At 42.6% G+C, this 24,581-nt stretch overlaps 1 protein-coding gene across 2 annotated transcripts in view; it reads right to left on the bottom strand.

Annotated features, from left to right (window-relative positions):
* EYA2 (EYA transcriptional coactivator and phosphatase 2) overlaps positions 1-24,581 on the bottom strand; it is a gene marked incomplete at both ends in the record, with an annotated part of 101,150 nt that overhangs the window by 12,366 nt on the left and 64,203 nt on the right. For both annotated transcript variants that reach the window (XM_082325935.1, XM_082325936.1), the window contains 5 exons: positions 2,981-3,070; positions 17,010-17,093; positions 17,599-17,726; positions 19,378-19,555; positions 21,513-21,580. In XM_082325935.1, the coding sequence (XP_082182061.1) occupies positions 2,981-3,070; positions 17,010-17,093; positions 17,599-17,726; positions 19,378-19,555; positions 21,513-21,580 (548 nt within the window). The remainder of the gene's footprint in view (positions 1-2,980; positions 3,071-17,009; positions 17,094-17,598; positions 17,727-19,377; positions 19,556-21,512; positions 21,581-24,581) is intronic.

The raw sequence follows: 24,581 nt of genomic DNA, 5'->3' as shown, positions 1-24,581 counted from the left end.
CACTCAGACTCTGAAGCCAGTTTTTTGCTACGATGTGAAATCAGCTCCTCACCAGACGACGGAGGATCACACAAATGCCAGTAAGGGCTGTGCAAGCCTTGCTGTGCCTATGGACAAACGTTTCATCCTCATCAGGCACTTTCTGGGAATGCTTCAAAAGGGCTTCACACCCTGGCAGCACCTTCTGCTCTGCACAGCACTGAAAACTGCAGCCCACAAAATAAAGCATTCCCCTGGGCTAAAGCAAGGTAACAACGGATTTCCTGGTCCAGCACAGAAGAAGGGCAGAAACGGCTTCAGTCCTGTGCGGTTTTAGCTTATTTTGTCTTGTACAGGCCAGTGTTATACCACATGATGGTGCTAATGTATATGGTAAAGTTTGTGGGTCTAAAAATGAATCAGCTCCCGTGCTTGTTTTTTATCGATTTTTCTTTTTTAAGAATATCAGTCACTGCTATTTTTTTCAGCCTAACACTTGGTGATGTATGATCCTCAAGTATCACTTTGTGCATACTCAAACCTGACTTTTGTTTGTCATCCTAAATGAAGGAGTAGGACGGTTAACGAACAGAAACGGATGGCTCTGTTGTTGCAAATTCTTCCAAACCGAAATGGTTTTTTTTAGAAAGTGAAATTTTGTAAAGAACATTTACTTCTCTTGAATTCTCCCTCATCCCTCATTTTTTTCATTGAAAAGGCTCAGCTAAAACCAAACCACCTTGGTTTGGCTTTGGTTTGAAAAAACGTTTGATTTGTTTTACTTATCAAGCATGTATGAAAAGGGAAAACTGACATTTTTCAGTAGAAAATGCCCTTCTCTTTCCAGCTACCTGGGCCACGCATCATCATTTAGAAATGCTTAGCGTTTTTATCTTAGTGCTGCACCCAAGATAAAATTGTCTCACAATGCTATCTCTTTGCTTGTTTCTGCTCTGGCTAGCTGGAACACTACTTGTTTTCAAAGGTTTCAAATGTTTTTCACAGTTTTGAGCCATCCAGGCCCAGCAGCAAGTTGTTCTCACCTTCAGGTGCCTATGCCAGTCCATCTGACTGGCTACGGACCCACTCATTTGGCTGCCAACTTTGTGTTTCTTAATTTTTTAGTAAACACAGGTAAGCCGATAAGATAGCCTAGGAAAGCAGCAAAAAATGCTTCTCTCTTCTCATGCAGCAAAAAAATAGCACTAGTAACATAAATGTTTTTATTTATCATCTTTGTAGCCCAAGCTACTTAGAGACAACCTCCCTTAACATTGTGCTGAAGAGATGTGTCCTGAGCTTCCCATGCTGGAGATGGAGGCCAGGTATTTTGCAGAAGGTTCTGATTTCTGTTTGCAGACACGGTGCTAAACTTTAGCTCTTCACTGGACTAGTTCTTACTCAGTTACATGGTCCTGCTGGATGAGAGAGTCCCATATCTGAGGGAGTTTTGTTTAGCTTTTGCTTCCTTAATGTCTAGAACCCACAAAAGGAAAAAAACACAACACACCAACTTCTTACAATTAAAAACTTTGCTCTACTGTAGTGGCTGAAAAAGAACTTGAGAGGCCATGTGAGACAAAACTGAGCTAAGGACTCTGCTTCTAGCAGCCAAAGCTGTTACTGACTGATAAATGTGCAGAATTTGACTGAGGCCAGACAATTCACTACTTCATTTCATGTTTTAGAGCAGCAAGTGAAGCAAGGAGAAAACTTGTTTTTAAATGATTTGCCAACTTACACTGTTGCAAAAGTCTAGACAGGCAGAGGGTTTCTGGAAGGTGGCTTTGTGCAGGATACGGAGCTTTGTTGCGCCACATGTTGAGATCTGATGGGTGAGAAGTGCTAGTTGCGTATTATCACTACTTATATAGTGCCCTGGACTCTCAAACAGCAGCGCGCTCTTTTTTTCCCCCTAAGGATTTTTTCAGTTTGCACTTTCTGTACCCTCATCACCAATTCCTTCTTCGAAAAAAGCTGAAAGAGGGAAAATCTGTCAGTTCAGGTGCTACCCACCACTTGTCTTCGAAAGGATATGAAAATTCCCAGCAAGTGAAGCCTGGGGTGGTAAGGAGCCGGGGGGCAGGGAAGGCTGGACCTCCCGTAAGGCAGAGGACCAGAGTGCAATTAAGCAGTGAAGGAACCAGAAGTTCTCGCTGAACTCATCAGGCACAGAAAAAGTTCTTTCATTTCATCTGGCACAGAAACAAATTCTTCCTTTTTCAAGTGAAGAAAAAGACCATAGAAGCCTGCCCAGGGACGCCCGTTCCTCCAAACTCCTCCGTTCTGACTCCAAGGCGCCCACAGCACAAACCCCATCTTACTCACTGTGTATGTGACTCACTCAGGCTACTTCTACTGATTGCAAATGCAAACAAATTTTCATCAGCGCTGTACAGCTGTTTCTCAGCTGGTGACAGAATTCTGCTAACATCACTTCGCTTCAATTTTACCGTATATTCGGAAGGATTTTTGCTTTCTCTAAGGCATAGTCAGATCTAACCATGCCACAAACAGGAAGGATTCTTCCTCTTGGTCTTTTATGTTGCAAATCGCATGGTTTCACCCTGCAGCATGCCTGAGCTTCGGCAGACCTCCTGCTCTGTCTGTGTGTGCAAACAGAGCTTCCTCAACAACAGAGACCATTTTCAAACCTCTGCATTGACTCATAGCTAATTGCTACCTGCCCCATAGGATCTATGCTAATTTAGCTTAATAAAATTATTAAACAGCAAATTTCAGGAGAAGCAGCAGCAATGTCCTCATTATTAGATTTAGTAAAACTGCCAAAAGCCATCATTGTTACTGTGCATTTAGAAAAAAAATTCCTTAACAGAATGAAGATGTCAAAGGGACACAGTAAAGTATGCTTCCAATAAGCCATCTAAGGCCCATTTCTTTGGGGTCAAAAATGAAAGTTTCTTGGCCAGAAAAACAGGTTTGTAGACCAGATGCAAATAATTAGAGAGAGAGATGTTAAATAAAATAAGCAGCTACATACCTCCAGGTCATTAAAGAACAGATGTGTATCTGCAAGGTTGAAGATCATTTCTTCCATCATAAGACCTATCCGCACAGACGTCGTAGTGTCCTGTTAGAGGAAAATCAGTTTTTTTCCATTCACTTTGATTTTCTTTTTTTTATTTTTTTTTTTTTTGGGGGGGGGGGGGGTGTAGGAGATCTTAGAGCAAACATAGGATCTACACATTCCTGTTTCTGAAGATACATTCATTAAAGTAATTTTATTTCCCAAGTGTATCTTAACATGATTTTCCCATCCTTTCTTTTGCTCTCCTAGATAATCATATTCTGTTCTTTGAAGGATGTCTATGGCTCGCCTTGACCAATAATAGCCCACACACTTCAGATGATATAACAAGAACCTTTAAACACCTGAGACTATGTCAGAATTGCTTCAGTAGGTTAGACCAAGAATTGATTTCCAATACCGTCATTAGCGAATGGTTAGGGGATCGTTACGCACAACAGAGCACACAGAGAGTGATCCTTTCCTGACTTCGTCCTTCAAACCAGCCACAGAAGGTCAGCATTATTCTCTTTTAATGTCAAACAGCAACAAATCTGAAAACAGAACCCAGGAGCTCCAACATAAATTGAGTCTCTAAAGGGTACAATCCATGTGTCTCAGCACACTTGGCTTAGGTCTTCACTGCCCTGCTAACTCAGGTGATGGGCACAGAGCAGGACAGAAAGGCAGACGCGGTGCTCCCTCATCAGCGCCCAACGCGTGATGCAGCACCTACCGCCCTCGGCAGCACGCACGCGCCTGGGCGGGATACGCAAGGGCAGCCACGCTACTGCAAGGCTCGTCCATCCCCGCTGAAGCTGCCTACTTATTTAACAGCATCAGCAGAGTTAAAACAATCCCATCCTACCATGTAAACTCAATTATAGCATGATTAAATGTTTGTCCAAGTATGACTATTCCTGCTCGGGACAGAGTGTGTTCTGCAGTGCTATAAAGCGTGCTTGCAGAGCCAGAACTGTAGCCATAATGGCGTTACACCCAAATAACTACATCGATTAAGAAAAACAAAACAAAACAAAACAAAACAAAACAGACAAAACAAGACAAGACACAGCACATTAAAATGCTGGATGGGTTCATCTGTCATTCTAGCTAGCGTTAGAAATGGCAACATGCACCCGGCGCTCCTGCCTGCACGGGCTGGCCGACGGTGACAGTTTGCTCATTTGCCATTTTCTTGCACCAGCAGCCTCCTGCCAAGCCGGGCGTGGGTCTGACTGGCCCTTCCCCGAGAGGGTCCCAAACTGCTTCCTAAAAGGGAAGGACATGATGCAGAAGCTCTGGCTGCCCGCAGGATTTTTAAAACACACTCTTTTTAATGATTAAGAGAATGTGAAAATGCACACGCCAGCAGCTCTAAAACGACTTCTACACATTCTTAAGCACGTGCGAACTTTCTCACATCCAGATCCTGCTCCTACCAACATCAGTGGCAAAACCTTAATTCCCCTGGAGAAGGACTACGCTACCTGCAGCTCTACTTTAGTGAGTTTAGTTGATTCGGTTTAGAAAATTAATGTTTTTCCCTGCCCCTTGCTCCCCGGCTGAGACACCACGACTGCCTGTGAGAGGGGCTGTCACTTCATTTCCGCACCAAGCCAGCAAGCGCAAGCTTAAATCAGCCCAAGCTGACGGGGCTGACTCCGCTTGGCCCGAGAAGCCACCCCCAGGCAGCCCTGCGTGGCAGAAGTGACCGACGCTTTTGGCTGGGCCATTTCCCTTTCTCCTGGCTTGGAGGGCTACATTAGCAGCTGACTGCATCCGCACAGCAGATCTACTTGGTCCTCCAAGTTGCCCCTTGGATGGGGCATGGTGTCCACAGGGCCCCTACAGCTCTTGGCTTGCTGCTTCAAAGCTGCCCAACGGGCACTGGGTACAGCCTCTGCGGACCTGTTCCTCTGAAACACAATCAAATGACCTGCTGTATGCAGCCTGGTGCACTGCAGGGTCAAATGCATCTCAGGCGCTTTTCACAGAATCATTAAGCTTGCAAAAGACCTCCGAGATCACTGACTCCAACCGCTAACCTAACTGCCAGGTCCCCTCTAAACCACGTCCCTCCATGTCTCTCATGCATAGTCAACCACCCCTGCCACCCCCAAACAACTGACCTTGCTCCTAAACCCCCAGCAAAAGCACAGAAAGGCACTGATGCAAACAAGGTTGCCAGCAGAATTTTCTTATTCATTAAATACTTCAAAAACACAAGCAAAAATAATCTGTGGTTAATTTGATAAACACTCAGCTCAAAAGCATCGTGCCTGTTCAAACTAAACAACAAGAGACAACTTGAAAAAAAAAAAAAAAAAGAGCATTCCCACAACAGACTTTTATTTGTAATTCATCTTCATTAGGACAGGGATCTCTCATCTTTATGTTTATGTGGGTGGTTTTCCTCCACTAAAGTTACAAGCCGTGCTAAACCAGGGCAGATTTATATGGAGTCTTTGCTGTAATTTTCTGCAGATTTCTGTGGAGTCATGTTATTGTATGACAGGACAGTAATGAATTAGTTGAGGAGCTCTAACAGGGAGCACAATGTTTGGAGGATGAGTACATTTCAATCAACCTTTGCGGCAGATGCTGTTGACACGGATGGTGTATTACACCCTAACCTAATTATTACGCATTCTTGGTGTAGTTCTCTTTAATTAGAGCAGAATGGCTGTGGTTTCAGCCATGTGTGTGACTCACAAGCACTGTGCCCATCTAAAGAAAAGCTCTGTCACTCCCGTTTAAATATGCTTGTTGCTGTCCCAGAAAAAAGGGCACTTTCTCCTCTGGGCAAAAAGTAAACTTCAGCAGGTCTTGAACGCGTCTCTGGTTCTGAGCCCCCACCCTGCTCCCCTGACGAGGCACAGGGACACGGGAGTCATCAGGGCATCCGACCGTGGCCCCGTGCGAACAGCGCTGAATCAGATTTTACTGCCCAGGTGTAGTTACACGGGGGAACTGTTTTGCAGAAAATATGCTGCTAGGAAGAAATTATTTTGTAAAATAGTTTTTAATGAAGCAATTTATTTTTATACATTTCAAGGATCATTAGCCTTTAAAACTCTTTCAGGAAATCTCATTGGTTGCTATCTGTCATTTATCCTCTAAGTTTTGTCTTTAGCTTTATTGGTATTAATCACTAACGGGGAGTAGGAAACATTTCCACAGTGTGTGAAGTTACCTTCTCTTAAACTAAACAATATGGAAATTGAACTGTAGATGAGAGGAAAAAAAAAATCATTCTCTTGAGAGAGAGAATAAGATGGAATGAAAATAAAACAGAAAAATGCACTTTACCACCCAGAGGGGAAGTCGTTTGGGGAAATGATTTGGCATCACCGCTTTCACAGTATGGACATTTCCTCTAGAGCAAGGCACACTTCCAAGCCTTCAAGAGGCTGATAAAGTTAAAAGGCAAATCAGCACTCCCAGTATGATAGAGGTGTCCAGGGCCACTAGGCCAGGGTTCCACTGGCAGTTATTTATTTGCATTACTCTAGCATCTAGAAGCACTGGTCCCAGACTGGAACCCCACTGTGCTAGAGGCTGTACCCACACAGAGGAAAGACACAGCGGCTACAGCTTCCAATTCAAGTATGAATAAATAGGAAAATCAGACTGGCGGGAAAGAACCAAAATGAGACAGCTGTACCAATCAATGTGTTGTCCAAATTCTCTGTACAGTGCGTAAATAATCTGAAAGAGAATTATGGATTTTATCTGAAGATGTTGATGGAGAACTCTTCCTAGGCACAGAACTCCTGTGCCGCTGAAGGATACCTCTGTGCTGCAGGGGACGCCCTGGGGGACTGCTAATGCCTACGTTAGAGTAGTGCGAGTTTAGCAGAGCAACATAAAGTTGCCACATTCGTACCGATGATCGCCGCTAACGCGTCCTTCCCGCAGGAGCAGTGCACCCTGGAGGCCTGGGAACAAGCTTCCTGGGGAACAGATCTAGCCACTGTTTTCTGGTGCATATGAAGCCCAAGGGAGAATGGACCACAGACAGCTTGAAATCAAATCTCCTCCAGGAACCACTTTTTACAGTGAAAACAGATTAATCTAAAAACTCAACCCTGAGTGCTTGTTTAGTAACTTTAGAAGAGCGAGGTCCTACCCCTCTGCTAATCTACGAGTCATGCTTTCACAAACAAGGACAATGAGAGGCAGGGATAGAAAACAGGCAATAAACTCCTTTTGTAAATAAAACCTCCAGCACCACAGTGTATCCCTACATGCCTCACCTCTGCCGTGCACCATTGCTGCATCTTCCTTCAGGGTCGAAATAAAACAGCCCCACAAATGACTTTTAGTGCTAACCTCCGGTGCTCGGACGTGACTGACCAGCCGCTCCTGACCCTCCAACACACAGCTTTAACAGGCTTCTGCCCATCGGCTGGGGGCAACAAGCACCAGGGGAGCAGTGGTCATTTTGAAGTATTCCTTCTCAAAGAGATTAATATTCCCCCTCCTCAACAGACCCTTCGCTCCCACTTGTAATGAACAGGAGTAGTAGCTTCACAGCTGCCCATTTGTGCTTAGCGCACATCTCGAGGGAACTGAGAGGTAAAAAGCCTCCATTCCCCACTACTCCTGCATAAACAATAAAGCATCAAAACATACAAAGAGTAAGATAAGCCCTCTCTTAACATTTTGGATCAAAAATGTTTGCCCTAAAGAGCATCCTTGGACACGTCTCTCTGCTGTTTCTGTCAGAGCTGTGACCTTCAGCTAAGGACGGATGGGCTATTGCCTACTGCTGACAATGACCTTGGGAGCAAGATAGTTTCCACCGTAAGTGAGGCACTGCCAACTCCCAGCTCCCTATCGGCTTGTTTTGGGGTAATTCTGCTGCCTGTTCAGCAGATAGTCCTACTAGAGGAAAACATGGGCAACAGAAGCCTGCGGAACGTGCTGCGGAGGAAGACAAAAGCGCGCATTCCCCAACGCGTTTTCTGTCATACCCCGATGGCATGAGCTGACAGATGTGCTCTGAAAGTTGCTTTTATGTTGGCTACTTACACGCACTGAACTAGTTCCGTACCTTTGAAGTGAATTACATTTTAAAATTACAATTTGAGTTCAATTATGTCCGCCAAGCTAGTAACACCTTGCCTAAAATTAATTTCTGTTTCTGTTTTAATTTTTTCCCCTCATTTTGAGTAACAGGATGACAGAAGATGGCTAAAAGGAGCTTGTTGAACAGCCTTCAGCCTGTCTTTGCTTAAAGATGATTTCCACAAAAACTGGAGGTGAGCAAAGAACGAATAGTTCCCTATTACAGCAGTGGGTTAAAGTGGGAAGTTAGGTCTGCTCACTCCACGTGGAACTCCGACTAGTCTGTATTGCAGCAAAGGGAACGCAGAACGTGTAGGAACACCCAAATTTAGCTTTAAGCTACCGAATGTGGGTACAAATAGCTGCAGGTATGTTGCAGCACGCACTATGTAGGTCCCTAGACCCTTTTCCAGGAGCTAACCTACACAGAAGCCTGCATTGCCATATCTTCACTACTAACGGTACTGGCATTACCTCCACAAAAGCCCATGTGCATTGCAGCCACCCTTCAAACTGCACCGTCAGCATCCTCCCAAATGGCTCTGGATTAAAACCTTCGTACCACTGCTCTCCTGAAAAACTGAGATTGATTTTTCATAAACTGCTTATACTTGCCCTAGAGTATGCATTAAAAAGACATGTATTTGTTAACACCTGCAGCTACTACTAAGCCAGTTGGCTGGATGTCCACAGCCAGCTCCCCCCTCTCGTACACCGCGATTTTGAAAGGAAGAGAGAAGCAGACTTATCTCTGGCAATCGCTCAAGTGCAAGTCACTCTCTCCTCCGATCCTGGCTCCAAAGCCCATTCCAAGCCTCTGCCTTACAGGTACCCTGTTCAGACTTGCAGGCCATTAGCAAAGGGGCAAAGCTGGCTCCTTTGAGACGGGTAACAAATCAGCTTGTTGTCTGACTCTGCTTCTACTCAGCAATGTGCCAATTAACCCGACATTCAAAATGTTAGGACAAAGTCATTTTGAGCGTGGATCTTGGATTCAGACCTCCCCCCCCCCGCTTTAAAAAAAAAACCAACAAAATAAAGCCCTAGTATTTAAAACTAATCAGTCTCTTTAAATCCCTGCCAAATACCTGTTTATGCCGTGAGCAAATAATTACTTTTCTACAAGGAAGAAAGTATTAATTAGGAGTATTCATCAGACTCCTATTCTATAGGGTTTATCTGCCACAGGTGTCAGCCAGAGGTGAGAGACGGATTAGTATACAATCAAGGGCTTTCTAAGTTAAATCTCCTCCTTGCGGTTAGCTGTTAATAATGAAGTTGTCACCAAAAGAAAGAATTTAATAGTTTTAATTGAGTTTAATTACTTGGAAACTCCTGGAAAATGGACCAACTTGGTTGTAGTATAAAAATAATCATAATAATAAAAAAAGCAAAGACAGAAATGCCTGGGCGACATGTTTGAACAAAAGGAGCTTGTGAGAATAATCACTCTTTGGTTGTAACATTTTATACCTTGATCAGAATTTGAAGACGTGAACACGGCTTCCCCATGGTAATGGGAAATTAGCCATGGGCATCAGTTCTAGTTCAAGTAAGTCCACGTTTTTTTGAGGAACAGAACACATTTAGCTCTTTTACTACACTTAAGTAGATTAGCTTGCAATTTTATCTTTTTAATAGACACAGGCTACAGCTAGAGCTAGCTTCTCAGAGCTTTTCAAGTGAGAGAGTGGGTATTTGTGAGAAAAGTAACAGAAGTAGCTCAGGAGCTGAAACCCATTTTCAGAAGTGACTTAAGTGACTACACTTCAGACCTTTTACAAAAGGATTGGCCTTTTTCAAATAGAATCACTCAGCTCTTCAGGCTCTAAACTTTTTTTTTCCCAAAAATGAAGACATATCGTTTTAACCTGAACACCGATATATCCAGGTTTATTGAACAATCTACTGAATTTAAATGAATAATGTCTACAGTCATCACAGTGTGACCTTGTGAAAAGCCCATGCTAGACAGAGAGTGAATATAATTTAATCCCTTTTCTTCAGATACCTTTTCATATTCACCCTTACTGTGACTTGAGAGGTACTTCCATAGTATTGCTTACTATTTACCAAAGGACACTCTTTTTACTGGCATGTATCTGTTCAGAAATGCTTGGGGACTACACCTTGGAAATTATTCCAGTAAGCAAACGGGCACGTCAGTCACTAAATCCTCACATCCAAGAGCACATGAAGGTTGAAAAGGTTCTCCTCCCTCTCCGGATGAATTACGCTTAGGGACAAGCAGTAATGACAACACTAATTTATTCAGTGTCTGAACCCATGAGTTCTGAAATGGATTCCAGTCCTGTGAGAATACTTAAATACAGGTTAAAAGCTGGGCCATGATGCATGAAAATAAATGGAAATTATTTTTATTTAGTAATACAAAAGGTTCATGACCAAAAATCCACAAATAATTTCTTTTAACTATACAGGGCATAAATGTCAAAGGAGGGAGTGGAATTTAAACCAAATACGTCTTCATTCCCTTCCCCTCAACACAGGAAAATCACTGTAGTTCTGTAGGTAAGCCCTTGATCGCTCTGTGAAAAACACAAAACTCCTGGAAAGCTTGGTGGAAACACATCACGGTGTGTAATCCTCAGCACAACTTTTGCACATGCAACTTCCTAACACAAGTTATGTCCCTTTGGTGTTTTTAACCTATTTTTCCCTTAAAATCAAGTCACGATTCAGTGGTACTGGAAAGCAGGTTCCCTTTACTCATGCTTGTTTGGCAATCCAGCATTGTTTCTGATACATATTTTACGTCAAAAATAATCCTTTAATACTTCCAAATGCCACACATGCACTCTGCTTAGAAAACCCTCTGCTCACCTAAGCTCTAGTACAAGAGGTTACATCTACACGAACTCAGAGCATCTCCCGTGCCCACCATCCAAGCTGCTGTGGATCTGGTTTTGCTGTTTCTGCTGCTGCTTCTCATCAACCAGCGCAGATGATAAACACAGATGTTCGCTCCCGAAATACACATTTGAAACAATCAAATGGCTGGAATTATTTAATCCCTTCTCTCCAATAATGAACTAATAATTGATATAGCAGCATGTCTAAAGTAACAGACTTTTTTATTACCTGCAGTGACTGAATGCTTTTTTAATTTAACTTAAAAAGGCATTAAATACAAGGTTCAGCCTCCAGTGGGTAAAAAAATCTCCAACTTCCTCAGAAAATCCTTTCCAAATTGTATTCATCTTGACTTAATCCATGATCTACTGAGTGAATTAGGCTCTATTTGTTTTGAAAATCTATTTTATGGAGTTCCAAGGACTGTGTTTTCCTTAGGAAGGGCTCATTCTGCCTTTCTGACCAGGATGCCTGCTAGCAGCCCTCAGCATAGGCCTCTGCAGGTTTTTAACGTCCCAAGGTGCCCCACACATATGACTAACAAAATGTAAATAAACACAGCTGAGCCAGTAAGAAATTGGAAGGTTTTCTCATTAAAGAAATAAAATAAACAGATGTCCTTAAGCACTTTGGCTCATGTTTGTCAAAGGAATGGAAAACTCTCAGATGTTTGAACAGCAGTAGTGATATAAGGCCACATCTCAAGCGAGAGAAGAAAAAAAAGCGACGCCACAGCACTTAGAATTAACTAATAGTTCTCAAGGGAGGGTGCTTTTGATTTGAACCTTAGCAACTTCTACAAATAGTTTTTAACAGCCGAGCAATAAAATGGGGTTTTATTCCTTCTCAGTTTGTAAAGTAGTAAAGGACAGATTCGGCCATTAGAAGCATGAATCACCATCAGATTTGATTAAATCCCTACGGTGCTTCAATCAGATCCTGGCTTTAGGGTCCTGCGAGAGAACAAAGCAGAGAAAAGCACAAGGTACTTGAAGCATTCAATGAAAGCAGGAAAAAAAATTAAAAAAAAATCAACCCTAGGGTTTTACAAGGATCTCGAGTAGAGCCAAGCAGGAACTTTTCACTGACTTTTGTTTTTAATTGGAAATTATAATTCACTTAAAGGAAAACTTTTTGTAAGAACATATAACTGCCAGTGAAACTTTTAAGGAATAAGGTTTCTTAGATCCACAGCCTCATTTCTGGTGAGAACAAGACAGTCCAGTTCACAGACAGCCAACGTACAGCAGCTATGACATTTGCTTGAAATGCTAGAAAATCATGTTTACATGCTGTCCTCAGCTGGGCCAAGCAGCAACTTGAACTGCTCTGTCCCAAAGGTCTCGAGGCCGCGGCTGGAGGACCCTCTCCCAGTCCTTCGCATACCTGTGCCGCTGCGCGTCCCTCCTCAGAGAGGCAGAGCCCATGTCCGCACAGGCTGGAAACCTGAGCGCACGCCCTGTCTCTATCGCACTGATACCTGTCTGCTTACCACCTGGATAAATCTCATGTTGCCAAGTCTGAAATGCGAAAGCAATAAAAAAATATGGCTATCATAGAAAACCAGCCTCTACATCAATCCAGCAACTGCGAGGCAAACTGCAAGTCCCTGCTGAAAGCAGGCAGAGTGGCTGCTCCAGGCAAAGCGACCACACAGCCCAGGCTCGCAGGGACACAGCGCAATACAGGCAACCTCAACACCTTGCAGTTAAGGTTAACTAAAACCCAGAACATAACTTTGCACGACTCTTGATTTAAAACTGGGACATAATATGCTTTATTATTTCTTGCAGTCTGTTTTTCTTAATTCGAGCCAATTCAGGATGCTGAACAATCTCAGAAATTGCTATGCATCTTAGAGGAGTTTCATAGATTGTAACTCCCGGGTATCAGCAGACATCATCAAAGTACTGATAAAGATCCAACACAACTCAAGGATTTAGACTGTCCTATGTATTCAGTTCTTTAAGTCAGCACGCCAATAAAATCCTTTTCATTTGGTTTCAGGATTTCAGAGTAACCTACATGTAAAGATGAATTTTAGCTCCAGATTTTACTTTACTCACAGTTCATTTTGATACTAAAATCCCACGGAGTGTACCAAAACAGAACAAGAATACACATTCTGTGAACAACACAAAATACTGAGAAAAGGTATTAGCCTCACACATACCCCTCAGCTAGGGAAAAAAATGTACCCAGTGCCCCCTCTTTTCTTGATACTAGTCCTTCAAAAAGCGTGAGAGTGAATCTACAATACAATACTTAAGATCTCTTGGACTGAAAGAGATGCAGAAATTTTTTTTAATGCTTTGACAACACAGATCGTGGAACAAGCTTGCAAACATCTCAGTCAGGGAAGGGGGAATAGACTCATGATTTTTTCTGGCACGGGAGCGCATGCCGTCTCTTTTTATTTTGCCTGAGTTAACACCACCAAGAGAGCCTTTCTGTATCGTGCCTAGCTGCTCTAAACAAATGGCCAAAGCCCCTTGACTTTTACCCAACTCACGTGAAACCCCAGCAGCGCTGTTACGGATTTCGACCCGTTTTTCCCATTATGTTTAGTCAGTGATTTGGCAGGCGGATCTTTGCAGACACAGTGAAGACTGCAGCCATCCTCCTGTTGAATGGGAGCTCTATTACACATGCCTGAAGGGATTAAAAGGGCTGGGTGGACAGTACGTTACGCTATAATGATGGTCTGCATCTGTTGTGGTCTCTAGGCACATGGTAAATATTCTGCACCCATACGGCAATCAGAAGCCTGCAGAACAGGTTTCTAAACCCTCCTGAACATAATATCCAGGGTTAACTGCCTATGGAACTTTTTTCTTTTTTTTTTTTTTTTGGCCTTTTCTTGTCAGATGGCCTCCTGCTGAGAAACCAAAGGGTGGAGAGATTTCCTCGGGTCTGACAGCTTTGCTGCCCCGATCACTTAGACCGTGACTCCCTGTGTTTGTGCAGGTATGCATCCATTCAGCCGTGGGCAAGAAAGCAAACGGAGATGTGAATTTGCAGGCCACTCTGACTGCCACTATAAAGGTTATACTGCAGTGACCGTATGGGAAAGACATTAAGACCAAATGTCTGATGACTGTGTAATCCATGGGATAGAGCAAAGAGTTTGGGCAGAGGGGACAAAAAAGGAGCAACCGAGGCTGGGCTAGTCATTCATGCTTCAACCTTGAGTAAATTCTGTGGTTTAACTTCTATTCATGCTGTGAGCAACTTATTTTCTAAACACCTGAGAAGAACTGTCCATGCTCTGAGGAGCCTGTATCTATGGCAAGGACCACAGAGATTTCCCTCAGAAACCAAAGAGAATTTTCACAGAAAATCAGGTCAGAAAACATACATCAAAGCATTAATGATTAATAATACGACTACAATTGATAATCCTTTTTGTGAATTCTTCCCCCTCTTTTTTTTTTTCTTTTTTTTTTTTTTGATTTTTTCAAAATCAGATTTGTTTGGACAGCTCCCTGTTGCTGCCATCAGCAAGGAAGGGGCAACACGCAGAACCATTTTTGTAGCTAAAGAACACAGGAGTTTAGACCCAAATCTCTGAAGCTATGGCTGATGTTCCTCCTCCCCTCTTCCCAGAAAAATCACCCCAGAAAGAGGTGTTATTCTTCAGCTTGATCAGCTTTATAGACTAATTCTCTGAGTGGCTGCACAGCAGCTCTACCAGTGCAAGAGACAGGATGATACTGGGACATTAATGTTGGTCAGGGGAACGGTGAAGATCATAGAAACCGACACTTTTTCTGGAGGAAAACATACAGAACCAAGGCCTCCATGTGTGAGATTTAATTCAAAGCATGTGCATGTCTAACTACAGGCACATGAATCTTTTATGATCAATTATGGTCAAAAGTAAGAATTTTAGCCTTGATACTTTGAGATTAAGACTTCCTACGTTATGCAAGTAAGAGATTCTGAAACTCTATTAACGCTCTGGCTCACTGCTTCACTTGTACTTGATAGTTCAGCTCACTTAAACATTTTTTAATTGTGTTGCTATTTAATGGTTCCCAGGACAGCCTGTCTGAGAGCGCTGTATTTCCCTCTTGGTTTAAGGTCTGTTCCAAAGCCCACCAAAGCCTCTGGTTGTCTTTGGATCAAGCCGTTAGCCTATAATACTTTTATAACACAACCATTTCCCTTATAGGAAAGCCCTGAGGAATTTCATACTGATGAAACAAATGAAGAACTGAAAAAAAAAGTCCTCCTAGAGAAGTTTCTCAAAGAGCCTGTTGTAACTTCATAGAAAAGGCGATTCATTCATTCATTCAAAAAAAAAAAATTCCTGTTTGTATCATTCTTTACATTTGTAAAAAGGAAACGGCCAACAGAAGTTTGTCATTTTGTACCTCTAAAGGCCTTCCAAAGCAGACTATCCCCCGAGTTTCCATTTCTTGGCCTAACTCTGCTCTCACGGCCAACGGGAACAGCTCGGCCGCTGGTGAGTGCCTTTGATGAACCCTTTCTGGCTCCGCTCCCTGACCCCACTTCATCCCCACAGCAGCTGCTCCAGGGACAGCAGCTTCTGCCTCTGTGGCAGCTCATCAGCAAGAGCTCACAGGTACTGCGGTGGCAGGGCTTCCCACCTCCACGGGTCCATCGCACCCCTCGGTCCATCACCATCCGCCCCTGTGCAGCAGATCCCAACCCCACACCCTTTAAACTCGTGCAGGAGGCAGCAGATGAAGGCATCTGCTTCAGCGGTTTTATGCTAGGGCAAAGTCAGCCCATTAAGGGAATTGTCCATATGCACACTGCAGCCCCTACCCAATGCTAAGCATGACCACATAGCAGATCTACGCAGCCTAAGTTTATGTTTCCTGATCCTGCCTAATTCTTTCTGTTTTTTGCAGGCAGTAGGTTTGAGCTTACACATGTATACCTCAGACTGCCTCGTTCATTACTTTCCCTGGGAAAAGTAACCGCTTCAATTACCTTGTACAACGTGGGTCTGAATAAATCCCTGCTTGGAAACACGTGCTTGGTTTTCAGAGGGTGCTGTTAGAAGTGCTAGCAGCATTCCAAGTGCTGCAGTAGACTTCCACACCACAAACACCATTTTATATCCTTTACAACTGCGCACATCTAACAGCGAACAATAAATCTATCTTACTAATTACACATTCAGCTTGTTATAAGCATCGTAAAACAAGTACAGCTGGTAAAGCCATGAAATGATGTCAAATCATATTTCTGCTTTCTAGAGAGAAGCAGGGTTATTTTCCAGTCTCCTGATGAAGCTGACTGTTCAAAGCCATGTGTGGAAACAGCTGCCAACTAGGTCATCCACCTTTAATTAGGTAATGATATTGTCTTTTTTCCTACTCATTTAAAAGTGTTTGACATTCTGTAATTCAAAGTGACTTAAGTGTTTAGCATAAAAAGCTGCCTTAGGAAGAAATTGAAGCACATGGTACTAAATACAAGAGCCAGCGTTTTCTCCTCAGCAGCCAAGTTCAGTCTGTTCAGCCACAGAGAGAGTTACCTAAAAAAATGGAACTGCCTGCATTTCAAAGGGGGTCTCTAAAATATGGATAGCTAAAGATACGGTTCCTAAAACCCCTTAAAAATGTGAGCTTCAGCAGCCATGTGGGAAGCAGAGCCAGTATTCTTCATGGCAACCCAGACTGACCAACACAAGATCTCTCTTAAAAAGTTGTCTGAGATTCCTAAGAGAACACTGGTCTAACAAAAAATGTGTTACCTCATTCAGGCTAGAGTTAATGCTGTCTGGCTGCTTGATAGGCTCTTTCTTGCAGAAAACAGACACCAAAAGAACATCCCGATGTCCTGCCTAGCAGCAGCTGAACAATACAAGTGTTTGAAAAACAAGGGGCTACTTGCAACATGAAAGGGAGGTAAATTAAATTTTCACATGTTAGAAGGAAATACCACCGGACATATTTATACAAATGTGTCTGAATAAAATCGGCAGCATCTGTTTGAAAAGCTGTCTCATTAGCTGCCCCCACAGTTCCCGATGCGATTTGGCTGGACAAGCAGTAATGCTAAAAAAATTAAATTTTACCTTCCCATATCTGGATGCAAAGGTTCCCGTGAGTAAGGAGTGAAAAATAATTATCGTCTCATCCAAATCCCACACAAACACACGCTGTGATGACAGATGGGGAGGAAAAAAGAAATATAGTCAGATATTAAGCAACTGCAAGAATTCTTTCAGTCAGGAAATATGTCCTGTTGGACTAGGGCTTTTTAAGGTCTCAAACCCATTTGGAGCACTGACTGTAGATGCTTTGTGAAAGCAGGCAAAATGAAACATCAGGAATTTTAGAACTACGTGTGTGCCGGTCATCCTGACAGTCTGTTCTCCTAACCACCACAGAAATTCCCTGTTGCATGTCAAGTCAGGGGAACAAAACAGCAGACTTATAAAAAGCCCAAAGGAAAAAAAAAAAGTACATATGAAGAATAATTTGAGATGCTGATAATCTAGAAATTGAGCAATTATTTTCACTACCCATGCCTGTAGGCTCCAGTTACATTACTGATTTTACTCTGGCTCTTACAACTCACTAGTCTGATGGTGGGATTTGCTAATACGTGCAACTGTTTATCTTTGCTGGATTTACTAAGGGAATATAAATTAAAGTTATTACCTCAATCTCACTGTCAGCAGTAGGGGAAGGATCGTTGCTTCTTTTTGACCGGGCTCGTACCTTGCCATCTGACCCTCTGTGATGTCTGTCTGTTTCTACATCTTTTGCTGGTGTTGTTGAGTATTCCCCTATTATGAAACAAGAAATTCCATCGTAAACTTAAATTTTGCACTGTATCATTATAATTAAAGCATGAAACCTTTTAATGGAGAGCACCAGAAACATTATGAAAACACCATCAGAAAATCTTACTCTTTTCATGTCGATAGCTGACATCGTTAAGCGAAATAGCTTTTAACTCTTAGGATTCGTTAAAACAATTCCAAAAATCACCAAGACTGTATATATAACATTTTAAAATGGACGTGTCACTTCAAAAACCTTATCACATTTTTCATTGAAAAAAATAGCTTTTTGAATTTTACTCCCCCGCTGCTTTTCAAGAGAGAAACTAGAAAGGCAATGGAAAAGGAAACCAAAACCAATTCAACTTCTGAAAAAAAACCCAAACTGTTCTTTTTTTTTTAAATCTGATGAAAACTCATGATTAAAAATATACTTTCAACATCAACTTTTATTTAAAAATACAGAACTAGCCTGTTTAGCCATATTCCATTTCACAGAGGATAGTATTTTAGAAATAACTGAGAAGAGACAGTCAAATGTGAACTTCCCTTGTATAAAGTATCTGTTTTGATTGGCTTGAGTTTCATAAACCTGTCTGGATTTCACTTACCTTACATTACAAATCCTTTTCAAACACATTTTTCTTTTCACCTTGCTAAGTTGTGGCCTCTCCAGCTTCCTAGAATAACCATATTCTTCTTCAGAGAAGCTTGGATTGTGCCTAACAAGTCCTTTTGAAATCACCCTTTCTCAAAAAGGCTGAGATAAGATCTAAGGAACAGAAAATCCTCCAACTGCTTTTAGAGCAATCTGTGATTTCTTCTTTTTAAAAACCAGTATCAGTTTATTTTTCTTTTAGAGCAACCACAGATGTTCAGATTTGTTTCCTAAGTCAGCAGACCTACACTGGGCGTATACTGTGATCATCCACAAATTATGTGGCGTTTTATATAAATGTTATTGCATGCCAATGAAAACTTTAGTAGGGAAGTGATATCTGAAGATTGTACTTGAACAGTACATTGGAGGATCATAATCCGTCAGTAATTCCATAAACCATTTAAGCTTTGAGACTTTAAAAATTAAGCACTCAAAGAGAGGCCGCAAATTTTGAAGCCTTTTTGTGTGGAATTCATCTTGAACTTTCAACTTAGACAAACAGTTTGTGCTGATTTTTTAAAGAGGGGCTTTCTCTTGATGTACTTATTTATGAATGCATGTATTACATGTTGTTGTAAGAGGTGAATATAAACCTTGACAGACACACGGGCTAAAAAGTCATCAGACAATCAGGAAACTCTGGGGCTTTTTCAGAGCATGGCTGTTTGTTTTGAACTCACTGCTACCCACGATAGCCCTCAGTACTGATCTGGGGTTTGCATGCAATTGTTTTATCTTTCTGTACTACCTTTAGAGGATATCCAACCTTGCATACTAATGAAAATGACACAGGATGGTTTTAGAGACCTTGGATGTTCTAATCTCTTCCCAAAACCCTGCGTTGCACCATGTAAGCAGAACTGTTAAGCGCTAGGAAATCTAATTTATCCATGTAAATACATGTATTTTTAAAAATGCCAACAACAAGGTTATAGCGTTCATGTCTACAGGTGGCTGACACTGCCAAACTGAAAACAGAAGAGAGGCACCTACCAGACAGCGATTCTGTGCTCTGGCTGGTGATATTGTGAGAAGACTCCTGCAGAGAGTAAGTGGAGGTTGGGATGGCGGAGGGGCTGATGCTGTTTGCAGACACATACGGAGAGTTGTAGGAGGAGCTGTAATACTGCGAGTACTGGCTTTGAGGAAAGCTTGGGTATGACGAATATTCCTTTGAGGAAAAAAGAAACATCTAACTTCTGTGTATCTGGTTTTAACTTGTAACCGAGTAAGGCACCACAAAGGCAGTGTTATCTACACATGCAGCAAGTCATGGCTCGGGAGTATTTCACTAAAGAACCACGTTTCGTTCACTTACGAAATTACATTTCTGCTTCTCCCAAATATACTCCTATTTTATTAGGATCAACTAATCAACAAGAGGTCAGAAAGCAAGCGAATTCTGCTTTTTCTATAGGATTTTAGAGATCAGCACTGACACGTTTGGTATTACAGGGTCCAACAATTTCATATAGGAGTGAAGTAGGGCGGCTTTTTGAAAAGGACCGTGACGGAACACGTAGTCTCTGTAAACAACAAAATACCTGAGAAATTAGAACAACAGAATGAATAACTGGGTGAGGGAAGGAGCAAAACAGGCTGCATTTTCTCATGATCAGCCACATTTTCTGATCAGCTGTTAGGTTACAAAAATGAAGAAAAAAAAAAAGTAACAATTGTTTTGCAGAAATGTTCACAGTTGAGATTGTCCAACTATCTCAGCAAGAATTAAATGCCTGAGACATCTTCCCCACCTACAGAAAAATGAACTAAAAATACGAGGTGCAAGTGGCCTCAGGGAGCTGAGGTATCATGAAACCCTTTGTCTTGATTTTAACGCTCCTAAATAAACTTCATACCATTATCCCCATATGTTCTTTTTTTTTTGTGAGAAGCAGGACACTGGAATAGATTAGAAACCTTCGCTCTGGATAATTAAAACATAAAAGGTTTAATTTGTTCCTTTTTGTTTTAATTGCAACTCCTGCTCTTGTCCACCTATTTGCTTTTCCAGATAGAGAACTGAATTCATGCTCTGGGGACTGTCTTTCAGCAAAAGGTTTTTATTTCCTCAGAAATGCTAATTAGTCTCTGGTATTAAATAAAATTAAATAATAAATAGTCTTCAGAAAGACTAAAAGCACTTTCCTCCTTAACTGCTTACATCTTTGGCTGTGACACAGCTATTTCATTAACTTTCAGTCACCAGGGAGCTCTCAAGAACAAAGACTCAAGTTGTCATAATAAGAATTAAACTGAAAAAGAAATGAGAGAATTTCATTGTTTTCTCTTGAAGAATATCACAAAATAATGAAAACAGCCCCATTATTTTTCCCCTTTTTAGGTAACCTCCATATTTCAATCAAATGCACTTGTATCAGCATTTACTGACCATGCTTTTAGCCCAAACTGAAGTAATAAGGAAATTGTCCACTGTTGTCATTAAAAATACAAGTCAACAACCACCTTACAAATAAGGAATTGAAATTACTGGCCAACCAAAACACATTTTCTGGGGCAGTGTACAGTGTACATCAAGGAGAGCCATTTGCTACTGAAAAACATCTGTCTTGTGTATATGTGCATGCTGTTTATTTATACACACACATTTATCAAGGTATCTGAAGCATGAAGCCCACAGACAGGTGTATTCTCAAAGAAGGGAGCGCACAGACAGCTCAGATGGCTCCATATTCATCAGGGCCTGCCAACGCCTCTTTCAATTTGTTCATATTTATTACACAGTGCCAAAACAGCAGATGACGGGACCCTAGAAGCGGAGCCCTCTGTAGTGAATGGAAAACACATTAGAAAGTTCTGAGATGGCAGAGGAATGATGAAACTCTTGGCACTGCTACAGCAGCATGGCAGAGCCTGCCGGGGCATCCTCCTCCTGCAAGGACTGCCCTCTGTGCAAGCCTGGGTACCGATACGCACATCTTAAAATCAACCAAGATACCTGGAAGTCCAGCAAACGGACAGGCCACAGGAGCAGAGCAAAACGGTGTTCAGCAAAACGCATGGCATACCTTCCTTACGTAAACACCACAATAATCCCGCGGATCTACCAGTCTTCCAAGTGTTTAAAGTAAGCGACAAGGTCGCCAGTAATAAATGCTGAACCATACCTGATGCACAGCACTGAATCCTGCAGAATTTGTCAGGCCATTGGCTCCCTGGTAAATCCCTGTTGTGCCTAAGGGAAAGAATATCGGTCATAAAACACACTGGGAATCAAAGTAACAGGACATATTAATATAAATAACTTCCAACGGCAAGTAAAGGACCTGCTCACTAGAAAAAAGTGTATCACAACTCTTGACAAAGATTTAGGACTATTACTGAGGTCTGCGTGCTGGAAGGCATTCAAAATCAACTAAAACAAACACTTATGGAGCTGGGAAACAAAGCTGGAAAACAAGAATTCAACCTAAATTTAAATTGCAGTTACTTCTTTTTCCAATAAATAATGGAAGAGCATTTTTTATGATCTTCTGCAGGAAAACTCCTCAGATCATGTATACAACCATACCCACGCTCTTTCATGCATAGGTACATCCTGGAATCTGCCCTTATGGATGAGGTACCTGGGAATTTTTAGAAGACTTTGAAAATTTGTTCCCTGGTGTTGATATCCCAAACATAAGAACAACACTGCTGAGATTTCTGGAACAGCAGGGAGCGAAAACACTGCTTCATTCTGGGATATTAGGAAGAGAAAGGATGGACAGGTGAGTTTACACGGTTCTGTGCCAAATAAAGCAGCTGATGTCCAGCCAGGCCTCCTTAGCTGGAGGAAGCGTTACCGCAAAAATGTTATGGGTGGAGAAGTAAAGGTTCAGAAAAGATCTAGAGAGACAGTCCTCCTTTGCCTCCCAACAGGGGAGCGGTAGGAGAGCTGCAAGCTTCCCATCCCCTGCATCCTGCACCCCTGGCAAGTTCTAGCCTTGATTTAACTCCAGTCTATGCTGTTTTCTATTGCAAAATTTTCCATTTCACATGGGTGGAGAACTTCCTCTTGAGTTTGTGCCGTTTAATGAGAATCTATACCAGAAGTCTTCTTCCAGTGTTTTGCAACAGTGCTTGCTCCAAGGGCTGGCTGTTCATGTACAAGAGGCAAAAGCTGGACGATGCTATATTCCACCCTAAGGGAAGGCGACGGCTCCGAAGAGCGCTCAGACCCACCACTACAGTGAAAGAGGTATGATTTTTGTGCTGCGTGGCCACAGTGGGCTCTTGTCTGGGCTTCATTTTGTCACCTCAATGTACCATCAGACCGAGCCCTAGTCAGGCACTCGGCTTTTTTTTCTTATCTGGTTTCTTACCATGTGAATGACTTTGAGCAGCGCTGTTTTAACCATATGACTCTCTGCACGTCTTCATGTGGCAACCTTTCTCCAAAGATCCACTTGCTTGTTTTTATTTTAAGGCGCCAGATTAGCTAGGGAATGGACAGCTGAACAAACTCCGCTCTGCCAAGTGCGGCTACAAAGCACGCGCACTGAGAAAGAAATCTCAAGCCAAAAAGAAACAAGAGGGAGGACTCTGCCCTCCAGAACTAATTTGCTGCCACATGTAGTCTTTAACAAGAAAAGCGCAGAGAGGGGGGAAAAGAGGGTGCAGGTGACTGCCAGGTGCCTGGGTCTCCCCAGGTCCCCTGCCCGTGCTGGCTGTGGGTTCAGGTGATGCCTCCTCCTGGTGTTAACCCCTCGGAGGCAACTCTGGGTGGATCAGTATCCAATCCCCCCTCCTCCCCACAACCCAGCAGCATCCCAAAGATGGCAACGCATTGAGCTATTGGCATTTCCCCACCGCCCGCCCACGCTAGGCTTTGCGTTTCTGCCGAGTTTTTCAAAAAGTCACGAATGTGCAACAGGATGAATATATTCCTGTAGTAACTAAGCATTTCTCACCACTGTGAAGAGGAGTAATAGAGACCCAGCGCTTACAGGCAAAAACAACTTTCACAGAACACAAAACAGCTCTTGTACACCAGAGCTCAAAACAATACAGGCGGGAATTTTTGATCTTCCTAAACTGTCATTTAGAAACAATCCATCATCCTTTATTAAAGCTGTCAAGAGGGGGATGAGTTACCTCGAGGGACTCACGCTTTATGTGTAAATTGTGATGAGAACATGTTTATTGCTGTGCTACCTGCACATGATACCATAGCTTCCTGGTTTCCAAACAATCAGAGAGAATTATAAAAAGCAGGAGAGATCTGCCCAACTGGAACGAACTCACCCTGAACTTGGCACCACTGCGCACGCAGGGCGGGTATGCGAGCAGGGAGGAGAGGGCAGAAACACAGGGGTGAGAGGACGGGGAAAGACTCGTGCTCCATAGCTTCCCACAGTTCCTTGTGACTAAACCCTACGCGGTGGATTTTCCGCTGTGGTTTTGGAGAATCCATTTTTGCCATTTTAGCTGAGCTACCCCAGGTCCAAGCTCAAGCGTCCCTGCAGGCTGCGGCAGTCTCACTCCCTCTGCCCAGGGGATTTTCAAAATGAAGGACTGTGGTGCAGAGACAGAAACTAACCTTCCTGATTTTTTACCTGCATATTTAAATACCTGTGACAGTATTTAAGACTGGTATTTCCTATTCAGTTCAACAGGCCTGGGAACAGATTTTGGCAACCCAGGTTTTTCACTTGTTCTGGCCCCTGTCATGGTATCCTGACCAAGTAGGAGTATCACTTAAGCACAGCTTGTCTAAACTGAGATCAAACACAATCCTTCTTCTGCCCCTACAGCATTGCATTCGGAGAATGCAACCCCTCCTTGCCACGGGGTACCTTGAGAGCTGCTAAGCTCAGTATCTCTTGGCAGCTCAGTATTGTTATAGCAGAGTAGTTACAGATAAGGACACTGAAACAACCAAAGCTACTAAAAGCTTGGATTTTCTTCCCAGCTGAACAAGGATGAAAAGCTGGGAGGGGGGGAAAAAAAAAAAAAAAAAAAATCAATTATCTGCATGGAAGAGAAAGTTCTTGAAGATTCAGGTTCAGAAATATTTAAACACCAACCTTTGTCTTAGGGACTACAGCTGTTTGATGGGGACTCCTATAGCTCAGTCCCTGTTCCGCTTTACAGGCTAGACTGGAGAGACCGTGCTTTCAATGATGCACTATCAGTTCAAATGGAAAGAAATCAAACAAGCACCACAAGCAACGAAGACAAGAATAAACCCTCTC

Source organism: Platalea leucorodia (assembly GCF_965183815.1).
Source record: "Platalea leucorodia genome assembly, chromosome: 13".
Taxonomy (NCBI): Eukaryota; Metazoa; Chordata; class Aves; order Pelecaniformes; family Threskiornithidae; genus Platalea; species Platalea leucorodia.
Note: the sequence above shows the minus strand (reverse complement) of the source record. Positions and strands in the feature narration are given on the sequence as shown.